Raw genomic sequence first — 15,673 nt, forward strand, 5'->3', positions numbered from 1 at the left:
TAGGCCGATTGTGGTCTTTGGCTGAGGTTACACAGGCAGCCCAATTCTGATATTTTTTCCCACTAATTGGTCATTTGACCAATCACATCAGGTCGTTTCATATCAGATCTTTTCAGATCTGATTGTGCAAAATATCAACATTTGGCTTACTGTGTAAATGCAGCCTAAAATGATTAGAATTGATCAAAGCATTAAAGTAAAATTCGAGTCAATCAGAGATTTTATTTTGAAGTTTATAACGGAAGTGATCGGCTTTGTCTTCACTGCTGCTAGGTTCACACCAATTTTTTCTCTCAAAATTGTCTGCTTTCGCGAATGGTTTGCATTCTCTTCTACAGATTAAGGTTTGTACGAGACTAAAGGTAATATCTTGCAGTTTTGAACGATTACTATTCACTGATCAGCGTGGTCAAGTATTTAGTTACTTATTCACAGCATTGTCTTTGTGTGTCTGGAGATGATGGGTAGCGTTAGCTAGCTAACGTTAGCTAGCTTGCCGTAATTGATGCTGAGGAGGCCAGCCAGGTAACGTTACTGTTAGCCAGCTAGCAAGCAAGATTTACCATTGTTGTCTGTAAAGTCATTAATGCCACAACGGCTCTGTCATCTCGCAGCAAAAGAGAAACAAGAATGTTTTCATCTGCCAGTAGTGTTAATGATGACACAGCAAATTTGGAATAAAATTACCACATTAGGCTACAGCTGCTTTATCCCAGACATCTGTCAAATCAGCACCCAACTGCTCTCCTCATCTGACAGTGAAGAGTCGTCGAATGAGGACCACTAAACACTGATCAGGGCCTTTATTATATTCTAGGTAATGGCGTTGAAGCAGGGTTAGCGCCGTTTTGATGATAATGTTAATACAATATTACCACAATATTTGTCACATTTTAGGTAAATTGACTTAAAATGCTGTAGTTATTTTTCCTTTTTCTTTCCAGGTATTAGACTCATGGGCTCAAAAAGGAGAAGGGCTACGTCCCCCTCTAGTAGTGTCAGTGGGGGGGACTTTGACGATGGACAGCCTTCATCCTCAGCATCTTCGGTAGGTCGGAAAAGGAGAAGAACCTCAAACATTCCCACTGTTGATCCAGTAAGTTCAGTTAACAGCTTTTTTTGTGTGGAAACGTTGCATTCCGATTCAAATATATTGTGTGTACTCGACTTCTCCGGTAATGCCTTTCGGATAATGGCTGCCCCAAAAATGAATTATTGAATTTTGTGAACTCTAAATCCACAGTCACAAGTCAAACCCATGTGTAGTTTTTGAGTGTTCATAAACATTGTTGTTTCCTGTATTGTTTTGTATTCATCTACTATGTTTTGCCTCCAGATTGCAGTATGCCATGAATTGTACAACACAATCAGAGATTATAAGGATGACCAGGGAAGAATGTTATGTGAGCTGTTCATAAGAGCACCCAAGAGACGGTAAAGAGGATGGTTAACATAGAATGGGTAAAAAAAAAAAGTTTCCATTAATACGAACATAAGCCTCATTAAATTATCTATTGTGTTTTCTGTGTTGAAGGAATCAATCGGATTACTATGACGTTGTGACTCAGCCCATTGACATGATGAAGATCCAGCAGAAGCTGAAGATGGAGGAGTATGATGATGTGGAGCAGATAACGGCTGACTTTCAGCTCTTATTCAACAATGCAAAGGCATACTACAAGGTAATGTATCTCCCCCTTTAATAACAAACACATTTACTGGATTCTTTAGGCGAGACAAATCATGTTTACATATCAGCTGATGTAAGAAGGGCTATATAAATACATTTGATTTGATACAAGGCATGTTTTGTATGAAGGAGTTTTCATAATAAATGCCCTGTCTCGGGCCTAAAACCAGGAATTAACCAAATGGAAGGGAATGTGTTGCATGTCTGTAGTCGGATTCTCCAGAGTACAGAGCAGCCTGTAAGCTGTGGGACCTCTACCTGCGTACCAAGAATGAGTTTGTTCAGCGGGGGGATTATGATGACGATGATGAGGACGGGGACGATGCACAAAATAATCCAGGAGGGTCAAATGAGGATGAGGTAACACCAGTACTTCCGATGTAGCATGAAAATTATTTTATTACATGATGACTACCCTGTCACACATGTAGTACATGTAAACCCTCAAAACATATCACAAAATGGCAAATAAATGGAAGATATCTGTTCACTCTGTTGAATTGTAAGTGTTTCTTATGACTGTGTTTTACTTTGAATGACAGAATGCACCCAATTGCCTGAAGGAGGTCCTTGAGCAGCTGCTGGATGCTGTGGTGACATTCTCCGAGCCCTCAGGGCATCTAGTCAGTGATCTATTCCAGAAACTGCCCTCTAAAGTGGTAATAGAACAATTATCTCCGAAACTGTGGCCTTTGCATGTTTTTGTGATTTAATATTTATATATTATAGTTTGATTTATTTCCCCTCAGCAATACCCAGACTATTATGCCATAATAAAGGACCCAATAGATCTGAAAATCATTGCCCAGAAGATACAGGTATGCTACCCAACCATCTGACTGAATGTACTGTAAGGGGTTAAAGTAACACTACAGTGTGCGTACAGTAAATCACTGGTCTATTTATTTTTTTAGATGAGCCACTACAGAAGTGTTGGTGCCATGGCAAAAGACATAGATCTTCTGGCTAAGAATGCCAAAATGTACAATGAGCCTGGGTCACAAGTTTTTAAGGTATGCATTCAGAATTGAGTCAGAATTCTATGTCAGTTTTGTTTGTTATAACTCTCTCATTCTTATTCATTTAAGGATGCTAACACCATCAAAAAGGTCTTTGCACAGAGAAAGACAGAAATTGAGCATGCTGAGCCAATCAAGTCCAGTATTCGCATCAGGCAAGTAACACCATAGACATGGTAGAAGTAGACTTTACGAGTCAAACAAACAACATGCAACATTTAGAAGCATTTTTCCATGAGTTAAACAGCTGTGTGTGTGTCAGGAACAGAAGGTCAGCCCAGGGAGACCGGCTCTCGGCTATTACCATGGCTCTTCAGTATGATAGTGATGACGATGGCATTCTGGCTGGTACGTCTCATTGGTCTTCACTTCACTAATTTAGCTGTTTTGGAGGAACATATAAGAACAGAGGGGACATTGCAGTGCAAAGTAAACTGGCGTATGAGGGTTTGTCAGAATACTTCAGACTTCATCTTGTCTGAATCAGTTGTGTCTCTCATTGCCCAGGGTCTGTCCACTATGACGAGGGGGAGTCAGAGGCAGAGAGCATGCACCACAGCATGGACATGAGTAACCCCATCTTCCAGCTGTACGAGGCTGTGCGTGGCGGCAGGAACAGCCAGGGCCAGCTCATCTCCGAGCCCTTCCTCCAGCTGCCCTCCAGGAAAGACTACCCAGACTACTTCCAGCAGATCAGCCAGCCCATCTCCCTGCACCAGATTAGGTAGGCCAGCCATTGGAAGGACCTCTGCTAAATAAATGGCAAATTGTGCTGTTCCACAAAATAGGTTATTTGAAACAAATTCATGCAAGTGTGATTTACCTCATCTGGTCTTCAAGATGTACACTGCTGGTCAAAAGTTTTACAACACCTACTCATTCAAGGGTTTTTCTTTATTTTTACTATTTTATACATTGTATAATAGTGAAGACATCAAAACTATGAAATAACATATATGGAATCATGTAGTAACCAAATAAGTGTTAAACAAATCAAAATATATTTGATATTTGAGATTCTTCAAAGTTGCCACCCTTTCCCTTGATGACAGCTTTGCACACTCTTGGTATTCTCTCAACCAGCTTCACCTGGAATGCTTTTCCAACAGTCTTGAAGGAGTTCCCACATATGCTGAGCACTTGTTGGCTGCTTTTTCTTCACTCTGTGGTCCGACTCATTCCAAACCATCTCAATTTGGTTGAGGTCGGGGGATTGTGGAGGTCAGGTCATCTGATGCAGCACTCCATCACTCTCCTTGATAAAATAGCCCTTACACAGCCTGGAGGTGTGTTGGGTCATTGACAATAAATGATAGTCCTACTAAGCCCAAACCAGATTGGATGGCCTATCGCTGCAGAATGCTGTGGTAGTCATGCTGTTGAAGTGCGTCTTGAATTCTAAATAAATCACAGACACTGTCACCAGCAAAGCACCCCCACACCATAACACCTCCTCCTCCATGCTTTACGGTGGGAAATACACATGCGGAGATCATCCGTTCACCCACACTGTGTCTCACAAAGACACGGCGGTTGGAATCAAAAATTTGGACTGCAGACCAAAGGACACATTTCCACTGGCCTAATGTCCATTGCTTGTGTTTCTTGGCCCAAGCAAGTCTCTTCTTATTATTGGTGTCCTTTAGTAGTGGTTTCTTTGACTTTGTAGAAAGTTGACCATGAAGGCCTGATTCACGCAGTCTCCTCTGAACAGTTGATGTTGAGATGTGTCTGTTACTTGAACTCTGTGAAGCATTTGTTTGGGCTGCAATTTCTGAGGCTGGTAACTCTAATGAACTTATCGTCTACAGCAGAGGTAACTCTGAGTCTTCCATTCCTGTGGCGGTCCTCATGAAAGCCAGTTTTATCATAGCGGTTGATGGTTTTTGCGACTTCACTTGAAGAAATGTTCAAAGTTCTTGAAATGTTCTGTATTGACTGACATTCATGTCTTAAAGTAATGATTGACTGTCATTTCTCTTTACTTATTTGAGCTGTTCTTGCCATAATATGGACTTGGTCTTTTACCAAATAGGGATATCTTCTTGTCACAACACAAGTGATTGGTTCAAACGCATTAAAAAGGAAAGAAATTCCACAAGTTAACTTTTAACAAGGCACACCTGTTAATTGAAATGCATTCCAGGTTACTAACTCATGAAGCTGGTTGACAGAATACCAAGCGTGTGCAAAGCTGTCATCAAGGGAAAGGGTGGCTATTTTAAGAATCTCAAATATAAAAAATACATGTTGATTTGTTTAACAGTTTTTTTGGTTACTACATGATTCCATATGTGTTATTTTATAGTTTTGATGTCTTCACTATCATTCTAAAATGTAGAAAAGAGTAAAAATAAAGGAAAACCCTTGAATGAGTAGGTGTTCTAAAACTTTGGACCGGTAGTGTATGTCTTGAACATTTTATTCAGGCTTCATAATTTTCTCAAATCAGTTGCTCTATGTTTTGTGTGGCATGACGTGGCATGAGCTGTACAGTGTATTTCTACCCTATCCTTTTCCAAATGTGAGAGCCCTTAATTCCCCACACACAGGAACAAGATGAAGAACAACGAGTATGAGAGTGTTGATCAGCTCGACGCCGACCTCACTCTGATGTTTGAGAATGCCAAGCGCTACAATGTGCCTCATTCCTCTATCTATAAGCGTGTGCTGAAACTCCAGCACATTCAGCAGGTCAGTGGGTGTATGAGCTGCCAATGCTGAAACTCAAGTTCAAACCCAAGCTTTGCTGTAGTTCTGTATCAGCATCTGTATGGTTTTTAGTGGGCTGTAAAATATCCTATGGTGATTATTGGGTGTAACATTGCTGGAGTATTAACTAACAATGAGATGGTACTGCTGCTTAGGCAATCTGGTCTCTCAGGCCTCTCTGGTGTTATAGGTCCTAGACATTGAAAATCGTGTTTTTCATCAAATTGGATGATATTTGAATGGAACCAGTTCAAAGTAGTATGAAAACTGACTGTAGCTGGTACATTGATCAAGTTTGATCATAAAGTTACTGGTCCCCTCTCTACGTGTCAAACACTTGGATTCAGGAGGCAGGCATTACCAAGGATTCACTTCCGGCTTTATGCAACGTCATATAAAGGTAGCGTCTTATCATCCTAACTCATTTAAATATGTACCGCCTTAAAACCGGCATCACATGTGCGCCTACGCAGAACATACAACCAAAGATACTGGTAACCTTTAATCTGTGGTGTGACTGTTAACGAGCAATCTACTTACCAGCATGCCGTCAAAAGCACACTGTTGTGACTGGATTCCATAGTGTAAAATTAAACTTACACTATTTTTATGAAGACATCTGACAGCAATGGCTGCTTTTCATTTCGGGTGGACAGGCTGCACCGAAAATTATGATCATGTCACGCGTGTGCAGTGCACATTTAGTGTGAAGTTACTTTATCAATTGGGGAGAACATTCGATAGGTCTTGCCAGGAAGCTAATCCTGAAGACGGATTCTGTACCATCATTGACAGTGGATCTTGCAAGCGCTGACCATGATGTAAGTATTAGAGTTTGATGAGTCTGACACGGTAGCCAACATTTTGGGGGGATCGAGGGTCTAACGTTAGATAATGCGCTGTGACTGCTTTGACTTGTGAATTATATATTTTCCATAACACACCTGATAGTCACTATATGGTTTTGGTTTTTCCATCCCTAAGCCCCCAACATTGAGTCTTAGAACTGCCAGCGCACAGCTGGCACGAAGGAAGGTTGTCCACTAAGGAGTTACGGTGTGTATAGTATTTGTAATTTACCCCTGAAAATCACATTTTGCCATTCCATTGTGTGGGTTGTTGTTTTACAGGCTAATTCCCTCTCCATTTGTCTTTCCACTATCATCAAGCTGTCATGATAGACATTCTAGAAAATTCAACATCCACTCCTTCTGCACAGCTTCCCAGGCAACCACTGCATCAGGAATGCTGTAATACAAATCAGCTTTCCCAAGGCAAAGAAGGGGGGTATGCTGTGAAGCCTGTGAAGACAGACCCAACATACTGTAAGTTATAGTTATTCATTTAAAATCAATTGAGCATTTCAGGCATAGAAAAGTTTCAAAAAAGGTGCACTACCAAATATTGCATATATCAAATTCAGTACTTCAAAAACACCAAAAAACACATTGTAGAATGAGTAGATCACTTCATCAATGAATTTATAGCATTATAACTCAGAACAGTAAATAAAAGGAAATGAAATTCACTACCCATTTAACAAACATTTCCCTTTTCAAAAACAATACAGGCTACGTAGACAGGCTCCTGGATCTCCTCTTCAACGAGGTCATCCTTGAACCAGCGCCGTATGTGGGGAAGCTGTGTGAGCTGTCCATCCCAGGACCCCTGTCTGCCCAGTGTGAGAGGCCTGACAAGGAGGCCATGGCTGAATTTGTCTCCCGCTTCAATCTTGTGGGTGACTTAAGCCTGCTTAATTGAAGCGTGGTACATGGTTCCCCCTCCTCTCACGCTTCCTATCAATCTCTGTAGTTGGTTGTATTTCCTAGAGCCTAAGTAATTCACTTGTACATGTGTTTTTTTTCAAGCATTCGGTCGGGAGTGTTACAAATTGCACGAATCACTGGGTCCTACACACTGTAGGGCGGCCAGGTGACTAAATTAGGCTTATGGCTCTAATACTTTTTGTTATGTCAAATGATGTCACACCATTATTTCTCGCCTTTATTTCTCATGAGTGTTCATGTTGATCAATATTTAGGCAATGCTGGCCTATTGTAAATAAATAAATGTCTGATCAATGCGTACAATTCTGAACATATTGTCATTTATAATGCTAATGCAGAGGCACCAATAAATTGTCCAGTACACTTATTGTATGCTTTTTTTCATGTAATTACTAATTATTGTGAAGAAGCGTATCAGTGAACAGCAGAAATACACAATTGCATTTCTATTGTTTTGTAAATAATTACAGAATAAATTCTGTAATTATTTACAAAACAATAGAAATGCAATTGTGTATTTCTGCTGTTTGTCTGATATCCAACAGTCCATGATCAGCTCTGTTGACCATGAGAGCATTTTGCAGAGAAAATGGGTTGAGGCATCCCACTGGGCACCGATGTCAATTCAACGAATATTACACATTGGTTCAACCAGTGTGTGCCCAGTGGGATACTATTTAGGCTCGAAATGACATGTGACCCATTGTTTATCTTGTCATCAATGTCATGGCCCATTATTTACCTTGTTACCTGGCAATGACCACAAGGTTGTTTCAAAGAACTGTCAGTCAAGGCGAGCTCATGAATATAAGCTCCCCGCCCACTCAGCCTGTTCTTTCAGGCTACCTGATAGTTGATAGAAGGTACAATTTCTTCAAATCTGAGCATTTTAATAGTGTAAAAATATTATGGGTGATGTTTTGGTCATTCAAAGGCTATTTTAACTTGGGAAATAGGATGACTGTATGGGACCTTTAAACATTGATTAGGTCTGACTCACTGTCTCTGTCTGTACTGGACCTTTAAACATTGATTAGGTCTGACTCACATCTGTGTTACTATGCAATAGTGTCTTGGGCAGTGTTCTCTATGTACTGTACTTGGTTGTAATCATTTATTTGGTGGATAGTTACATGTTGTACTTATCAAAAGATAGAAGATGAAATAGTGGACCTGCCAAACCATGATGGCTTTTATGTCTGAGTGCACTACTTTTGTGTAAGTGGAGATATGTTAAAGAGAGAGATGGGGAGAGTTAGAGGTGGTAGTTTATATTCATGAATGTGTGGGAGGAAGAGCAGCTGGTTGATATTGTGTGTGTGTGTGTGTGTGTGGTTTTCCTAGCTAAAGAGAACAGAGCTATTGAGGAGGGAGGACGACAGCATGGACGGGGACAGCATGCTCTCTTCTACCATGTCTGATACTGGCAGCACTAAGAGGAAGAGGTACGCACTTCTTATTTAACCTTCTCAGCAGAGGTAATAGTAAATGCCAGGCTACATCTGCAAAAAAGTCCCTGTACTTTTGGTTTATAAAATGATTGTTTTGGCCACAATATCATTGCATTGTTTTTTATTGATCCTTCAAGGCAATGTTTCCTTCTTTTAACTAACCCACACCCCTGTGACCACCAGCCATAAGAAGAACACCAAGAAGAACCGGATGAAGGCCCTGTACTCCGCAGTGACGGAGGCCCGGGAGATGGGCACAGGCCGGAGGCTCTGTGAGCTCTTCATGATCAAGCCTTCCAAGAAGGACTACCCGGACTACTACAAGATCATCCTGGAGCCCGTGGACCTGAGGATCATCGACCACAACATCCGCTCTGAGAAGTACATGACGGAGGACGCTCTGCTGGAGGACATGAAGCTCATGTTCCGCAACGCACGCCACTACAATGAGGAGGGCTCACAGGTGATAGGCCAACGGGTCAGACTCAGGGCAACGAAGTGTGCATACTAGATTATTTAGCAGTAACGTACTAGTGTCTTACCTTTAATCATGAATCATGATTTCTAAGATAGACATAACATTTCCATAATGTCAGCAGTATGCAGTGCAGCAATGGCTCTAAATGCCCCTCAATTTTGCCACTGAACACTTGGCGTTGTTCCAGGTCTATAACGATGCCAACGTCCTGGAGAAAGTCATAAAAGACAAACGGAGGGATCTTGGCCCAACGCCTGACGATGATGACATGTCACCAAAGTTGAAAATAAGTACGTTGCTGACATTTTGGCTTAAATAATTCAGATACAGTACATGGATGTCATTTGTGTCTAGTCATTTCGCATGATCATTTCATCCCCAAAATAATAATACGCACACCACCCTCTGTAATTCCAGGGAAGAGTGGCATCACGCCTAAGAAGTCCAAGTACCTGACCCCCCTGCAGCAGAAGCTGAACGAGCTGTACGAGGCGGTGAAGAACTTCACAGACAAGCGTGGCCGCCGCCTCAGCACCATCTTCCTGCGGCTGCCGTCGCGCGCCGAACTGCCCAACTACTACATCGCCATCAAGAAGCCCGTGGACATGGAAAAGGTCAGGAGCCACATGCTGGCCAACAAGTACCAGGATGTGGACGCGCTAGTGGAGGACCTGGTGCTGATGTTCAACAATGCCTGCACCTACAACGAGCCAGAGTCTCTGATCTACCGCGACGCTCTTGTGCTGCACCGTGTTCTGCTGGAGACCCGTCGGGACCTGGAAGGAGGCGAGGACGCCCATGTGCCCGACGTGGCCCGCCTCATCCAGGAGCTCATCCGCAGCCTCTTCGTCTCCGTGCTTGGTCACCAGGACGACGAGGGGCGTTGCTACAGCGACTCGCTGGCTGAGATCCCCGCTACTGACCCCAGCAGCCCCGACAGACCGCCGCTCAACTTTGAAATCATCAGAGCTAACGTGGACCGGGGACGCTACAAGAGACTGGACGTGTTCCAGGATCACATGTTTGAGGTGCTGGAGAAGGCCAGGCGCATGCACAGGTGGGGCACAATTAGGAAACAGTGTTTGCCATTTTCTCTTTTATTTTCTCTCTGCAATATTTGGGTAATATCAACCATAGAGCTTTCTGTGCATTTGACAGTTAGAACATCCTATGAAATTACCCTGGGAGAGATATTTGAAGTATATGTGATTGTCACTCCAGGACGGACTCTGAGATCTTTGAGGATGCGGTGGAGCTGCAGCAGTTCTTCATCCGGATCCGAGATGAGCTGTGTAAGAATGGAGAGATCCTGCTCACCCCCGCCCTCAGCTACACCTCCAAACACCTGCACAGCGACGTGGAGAAGGAGAAGAAAGAGAAGCTGCCCAAGGAGATAGAGGAGGACAAGCTCAAGAGGGAGGAGGAGAAAAAAGGTATGCTCTCACTGACACTCTGAACCTAGCAACTTGTAGCAAGGCAGATAGATATACCTATTCAACCATCAAATGTGTCAACAACACTTACCCAGTGGAATCAGTTATAGGGCTTTAGTCATCATTATGCCCCTATGAAATAGTATTTATTGACTGACTGATTAACTGAGTTGAGTTGTGAACCCACAGAAGCTGAGAAGAGTGAGGACCCTGCTGGAGGGGCGTGGCAGTCTGGTCTCCAGCGTACCTACAGCCAGGACTGCAGCTTCAAAGACAGCATGTACCACGTGGGAGACTATGTGTACGTGGAGCCTGCTGAGCCCAACCTGCAGCCGCATATCGTCTGCATTGAGCGCCTGTGGCAGGATGATGCAGGTTGGTTGCTTTGCACAACCACTACTGAAAAGCATTAGTAGTGATTCTGTATTCTATTTACATTTTGTTGTGGAAATGGTCTGACTTGTCACATTCAATCATTCCTTTTGCTGTATATGTGTTCAGTTTGACTGCTTCAAAAAGCATGCACACATGATGAATCAATTGTACTGTCCTTTTGTAATAGTATTGCTCTGTGTACTTCCCTCCCCATTCCAGGTGAGAAGTGGCTGTATGGCTGTTGGTTCTACAGGCCGAATGAAACCTTCCATCTCGCTACACGCAAGTTCCTGGAGAAGGAGGTCTTCAAGAGCGACTACTTCAACAAGATTCCTGTCAGCAAGATACTGGGCAAATGTGTTGTCATGTTCGTTAAGGTACTAAGCTCTTTTCTATTTCCATTTTCATGTTCCAGCTCTTTCTAATATGGTTGAAGCTTAAAACGTTTCAAGTGAATCACTGGCCTTGGCTTTTGTTTTGTAATTGATCCCAGGACTACTTTAAGCTTCACCCAGAGGGCTTCAGGGCAGACGATGTGTATGTCTGTGAGTCTCGCTACTCAGCCAAGACCAAGTCCTTCAAGAAGATCAAGATGTGGACCATGCCCCTGAGCTCCGTTAGGTTTGTCCCTCGGGGCGTACCGTTGCCTGTAGTCCGGGTTGCATCCATGTTTGCCCCTAAGCAAGAAGAAGAGAAGCCTGCAGAGATACAAGAAGAGGGCAAAGCCTTGGACACTATGGATAAGGTGAGTGGTTAGAAAATCTTGGGCAATTGGAATGAGATTAAATTGGATTAATATGTGATCCAACAGAGTGCAAACAAAGACAACCATACTGCGTGTGTATGTGTAGGAGAGGGAGGATGTAATCCTGGACATGACCAATGGGGAGCCAGGCTGCCAGTACTATGAGCAGCTCTGCTACAATGACACCTGGCTGAAAGTGGGAGACTGCATATATATTCGCTCACATGGACTAGTGCGCCACCGAGTAGGCAGGTAGGGTAAATACAAGTCTACAGACACAATTACCAAAATGGGATGTTGCTTGATATATAGTGATTATTTATTTACTTGAATAAAGTAGGTTTTATTTTTATCTGCCAGGATTGAGAAGATGTGGATGCGGGACGGAGCGGCCTACTTCTTTGGGCCCATTTTCATCCACCCAGAGGAGACAGAACACGAGCCCACTAGGATGTTCTATAAGAAGGAAGTGTTCCTTAGCAACCTGGAGGAGTCATGCCCCATGACCTGTATCATAGGTATTCTCTCTGCCCTGACATAGTCACCTTTTGACAGACCCTATTATTGGGTTGATGATATGCTATGTTATTTTCAAATGTTGAGAAGAGAAACAAGTTTAAGTGCTGGGTTGATTGTATTTCACCAGGCATGTGCCATGCTTATATCCCTCTCTGTTGACTTGTTCCACAGGGAAGTGTGCGGTGTCCTCCTTCAAGGAGTACCTTTCGTGCCGGCCCACTGAAGTGCCTGAGGAGGACGTTCTGCTTTGTGAGAGTCGCTACATCGAGAGTGACAAACAGATGAAGAAGTTCAAGGGCCTGAAGCGCTTCTCCCTCTCTGGGAAGGTGGTGGAGGACGAGATCTATTACTTCAGGTGAGTGGCTTGACTTTTTACGTGCCTCAAGATACTGTCGCATAATCAGCAATAGTTAGAAACCATTCCACAAAGTAGTAAAGCAGAATTGAGTGACTCTGAAAGGGGGAGTTCGGAATCAGTCAAAAACACTCCTTTTAGTTAAGGTAGAACAGAACTCAACACCCAGGTGTAACTGCAGTCTACTTCACGTGTCCCGTACAGGAAGCTGATCGTGCCCCAGAAGGAGCCATCCCCTCTGCTGGACAGGAAGATCGCAGTGCTGGAGGCCAAGTTTGCCGACATGACAGATGAGGAGTTGGAGGACCTGGGGGAGGATGATGGGGAGCTGGGAGACACCTCCATACCCCAGCTCCAGAGCCCCATGGCAGGCAGCGACATGGACATGCCATACACCCCTCCACAGGTCAGAGCAGCAACATACACTGGGCAAATGTGTGGTCATGTTGTGAAGGTAAAGCTCTTTTACATTTGTCTCAAAAGTTATTGGTAAGATCGTCGCACCCTGATAAAGACGTGTCAACTGAATCGCATGCATCCTGATTGAAACAAAACATGTCTCAAATTATTTGCATGTTCAAGGTGAGATTCAAGAAAAAGGCCTCTTAGCCATCCAGTTGGAGGTGTGTATAGCAATGACAGTAGAGAGATGACATGACACTCTCTCCCTTACTTGACTGCAGTCTACTCCCAAGTCCATGAAGGGGATGTCCAAGAAGGAGGGCTCCAAGAGGAAGATCAACATGAGTGGCTACATCCTGTTCAGCAGTGAGATGCGAGCGGTCATCAAGGCCCAGCACCCAGACTTCTCCTTCGGGGAACTCAGCCGTCTGGTGGGCACCGAGTGGAGGAACCTGGAGTCTCCCAAGAAAGCTGAGTATGAGGGTAAAAGATGTTACAAATGTACTTAGACTGTGGTAGTTTGTTCAATGCCCCTTGCAGTAGTATCTCTGCAAATTCCCTTGCAAAAAGTTGTGATAGTGTGTTTGTTGTGTTTGCAGAGCGAGCAGCTAAAGTGGCCGAGCAGCAAGAGCGGGAGAGGGCAGCCCAGCAGCTGGCTTTCCCTAGAGCAGGTACCCCAGTAGGGCTCTGATGGGGGAGGTTCCTCCCCCGACCCCCATGGTGTTGCTTTATCCCAGCATGACGTGTCAGGTATCCCATAACAGAGGGGGATGCACCCCCCTGTGGACACTTGGAGCTGCAATAAGAAGCTGTACCTTTTTCATTTCTTCATTACTAATCTTTATTCTAGTACTGTACTTTCCCCTCTTTTCAATGATGCACTGCTTCAACATTTATTTAGAAGCTTACCAGTTTCACAGCATCATTCTACCATCAGTCTGATTCAAGTAGTGCTTGTGATTTGTGAATGAATTACATGTGTATGAATGTCTGATTATGGAATATCAAATATCCTAAATCTAGATTGATGTTTAGTCATTTAGCTAGTGCATGATCTCTGCTAGCTAGTTGCAGTTGCATGTCGCACTGATGCATGCATCTGTTGCTATACCCTCCTCCCCAAAGGCATGATGGGTACATATATGCCACACATGATGCTGCAGGACCTAGTTGACGGCATGTTTAGTATGACTGGCATGCCACCACATCACATGAGGTTGCCTCTCTTGCCCCATCATCATCTAATGCCAGGCATCCCCGGGTTCCCTGGCATGCCATACCCGGGTAAGAGCACTTTCACAGCCACCCTACCTGCCACGCCACTGCAGATGCTTCCTGTATGCCACTCTAATTCACTGGAGGGGCTACCTGTAACGTAGGCTGAGGTCCTGTAGTGATACTCAGTCGCTGAGTGATTCATCAACAGGGTCATGTATTCTCTGAAGTACCCTTACCTTGAATGCAGATTGTCGCTGAGAGGCTGTAATGGCCCAAATTGGTCTTTCTCTTAAAAGAGCAGTAGTAAAGTCAGTAGTACACAATCCAAGATGGCCAGCTGCTGACAGCTGTGGTTTGGAGCACTCTGTGACGGTTGATGCCTTCCTTACAGGTGTCAACACGGGTGCTCCTGGAGCCTATGGAACCCAGGTAACCTACACTTCTATACAATTGTATTTATGAAAAGCACATAGACTGTAAATGTTTTTATTTTATTACTCACATCATTACTCACATCTGTATTTGAGTATGAGAAGTAAAAATATGCTTTTTTAGATGATTGGTCTTGGGCAGCAGGCCCCGCCACCCTATCCAGGACAGGGCCAGCCTGCCCTCCAGCAGCCCTCAACACCCATATTTGTAGCCCCGCCACCCAAGCCCCAGCGCCTGCTGCATTCGGAGGCGTACCTGAAATACATTGAGGGACTCAATGCAGAGTCCTCCACCATCAGCAAGTGGGACCAAACTCTCTCAGGTGAGTTCTCCTCACTGAAAGAAAATGATTTACACCACAACAAATCACTTATATAATATGTCAGAGATTGATTTATCAGTAAATTACCTTATTGAATAACAGAAAAATGTATATACAGACAGTATTGTAATTTATCGATTCACCTGCAAAGTGTACCGTGAATGCATGTATAATTTCCCATGATGAATGTTTGCATTAAGATCAGAAGTATGTGAGTGTGATGACCTTGTGTATGTGGACATGTTTGAGCAGCTCGAAAGAAAGATGTGCGGCTGACCAAAGAGCAGGAGAGCCGGCTGCCGTCCCATTGGCTGAAGAGCAAGGGCGCCCATTCCACCATGGCGGACGCACTGTGGCGTCTGCGAGACCTGATGCTGCGTGACACAATGAACATCCGCCAGACGTACAACCTGTAGAATGTCTGAGCCACTGCTCCTTACACTGTCAGACAGGAAAGGGGGTTTAGGCTCATTTAAAAAAGTGTTAATGTTGTTGTCATGTTAAAGTTGTCATTCGTTTGTAGAATGGTTAAATGAGCTTGCTTACTCTGTTCAAGCTGTTTTGTATTTGCATCTTAATTGTTCTAACAAGTGCATTATTATTGTATTAAATGTTTCTCTGTGATGGATAAACGTTTTCATAAAAAATGAAGAATGGACTTGTTCTTGACTGCTAATTTAGTATCTGTGCTGCAATATGGAACATTCTCGTGGGCAGCCATGTCCTGACTCAAAG

The 15,673-nt window shown here is 43.7% G+C and overlaps 1 protein-coding gene across 4 annotated transcripts; it reads left to right on the top strand.

Annotated features, from left to right (window-relative positions):
* The first annotated feature begins 237 nt into the window (after positions 1-237).
* LOC106565587 (protein polybromo-1) lies at positions 238-15,592 on the top strand. 4 transcript variants are annotated; one of them, XM_082959236.1, is made up of 30 exons: positions 238-344; positions 945-1,096; positions 1,337-1,434; positions 1,535-1,682; positions 1,901-2,050; positions 2,233-2,349; positions 2,440-2,508; positions 2,605-2,703; positions 2,779-2,864; positions 2,972-3,057; positions 3,217-3,433; positions 5,262-5,403; positions 8,553-8,653; positions 8,843-9,122; positions 9,325-9,427; positions 9,555-10,194; positions 10,359-10,570; positions 10,760-10,945; positions 11,165-11,322; positions 11,439-11,690; positions 11,797-11,942; positions 12,051-12,208; positions 12,381-12,564; positions 12,769-13,018; positions 13,248-13,449; positions 13,566-13,637; positions 14,092-14,250; positions 14,576-14,613; positions 14,740-14,938; positions 15,191-15,592. In XM_082959236.1, the coding sequence occupies exons 2-30, from the start codon at positions 956-958 to the stop codon at positions 15,352-15,354; spliced, it is 4,857 nt and encodes a 1,618-aa protein (XP_082815362.1). In that variant the 5' UTR covers positions 238-344; positions 945-955; the 3' UTR covers positions 15,355-15,592. The 4 variants fall into 4 exon arrangements, 1 of the variants encoding a protein (XP_082815362.1); XR_014379785.1 differs by lacking the exons at positions 8,553-8,653; positions 8,843-9,122; positions 9,325-9,427; ... (13 more) ...; positions 14,740-14,938; positions 15,191-15,592 and adding exons at positions 6,406-6,477; positions 6,591-6,746; positions 6,992-7,575; XR_014379786.1 differs by lacking the exons at positions 8,553-8,653; positions 8,843-9,122; positions 9,325-9,427; ... (13 more) ...; positions 14,740-14,938; positions 15,191-15,592 and adding exons at positions 6,406-6,477; positions 6,641-6,746; positions 6,992-7,575.
* Positions 15,593-15,673: the final 81 nt, after the last annotated feature.

The sequence above is a fragment of the Salmo salar genome, chromosome 12, assembly GCF_965601325.2.
Source record: "Salmo salar chromosome 12, fSalSal1, whole genome shotgun sequence".
NCBI classification, from domain to species: domain Eukaryota; kingdom Metazoa; phylum Chordata; class Actinopteri; order Salmoniformes; family Salmonidae; genus Salmo; species Salmo salar.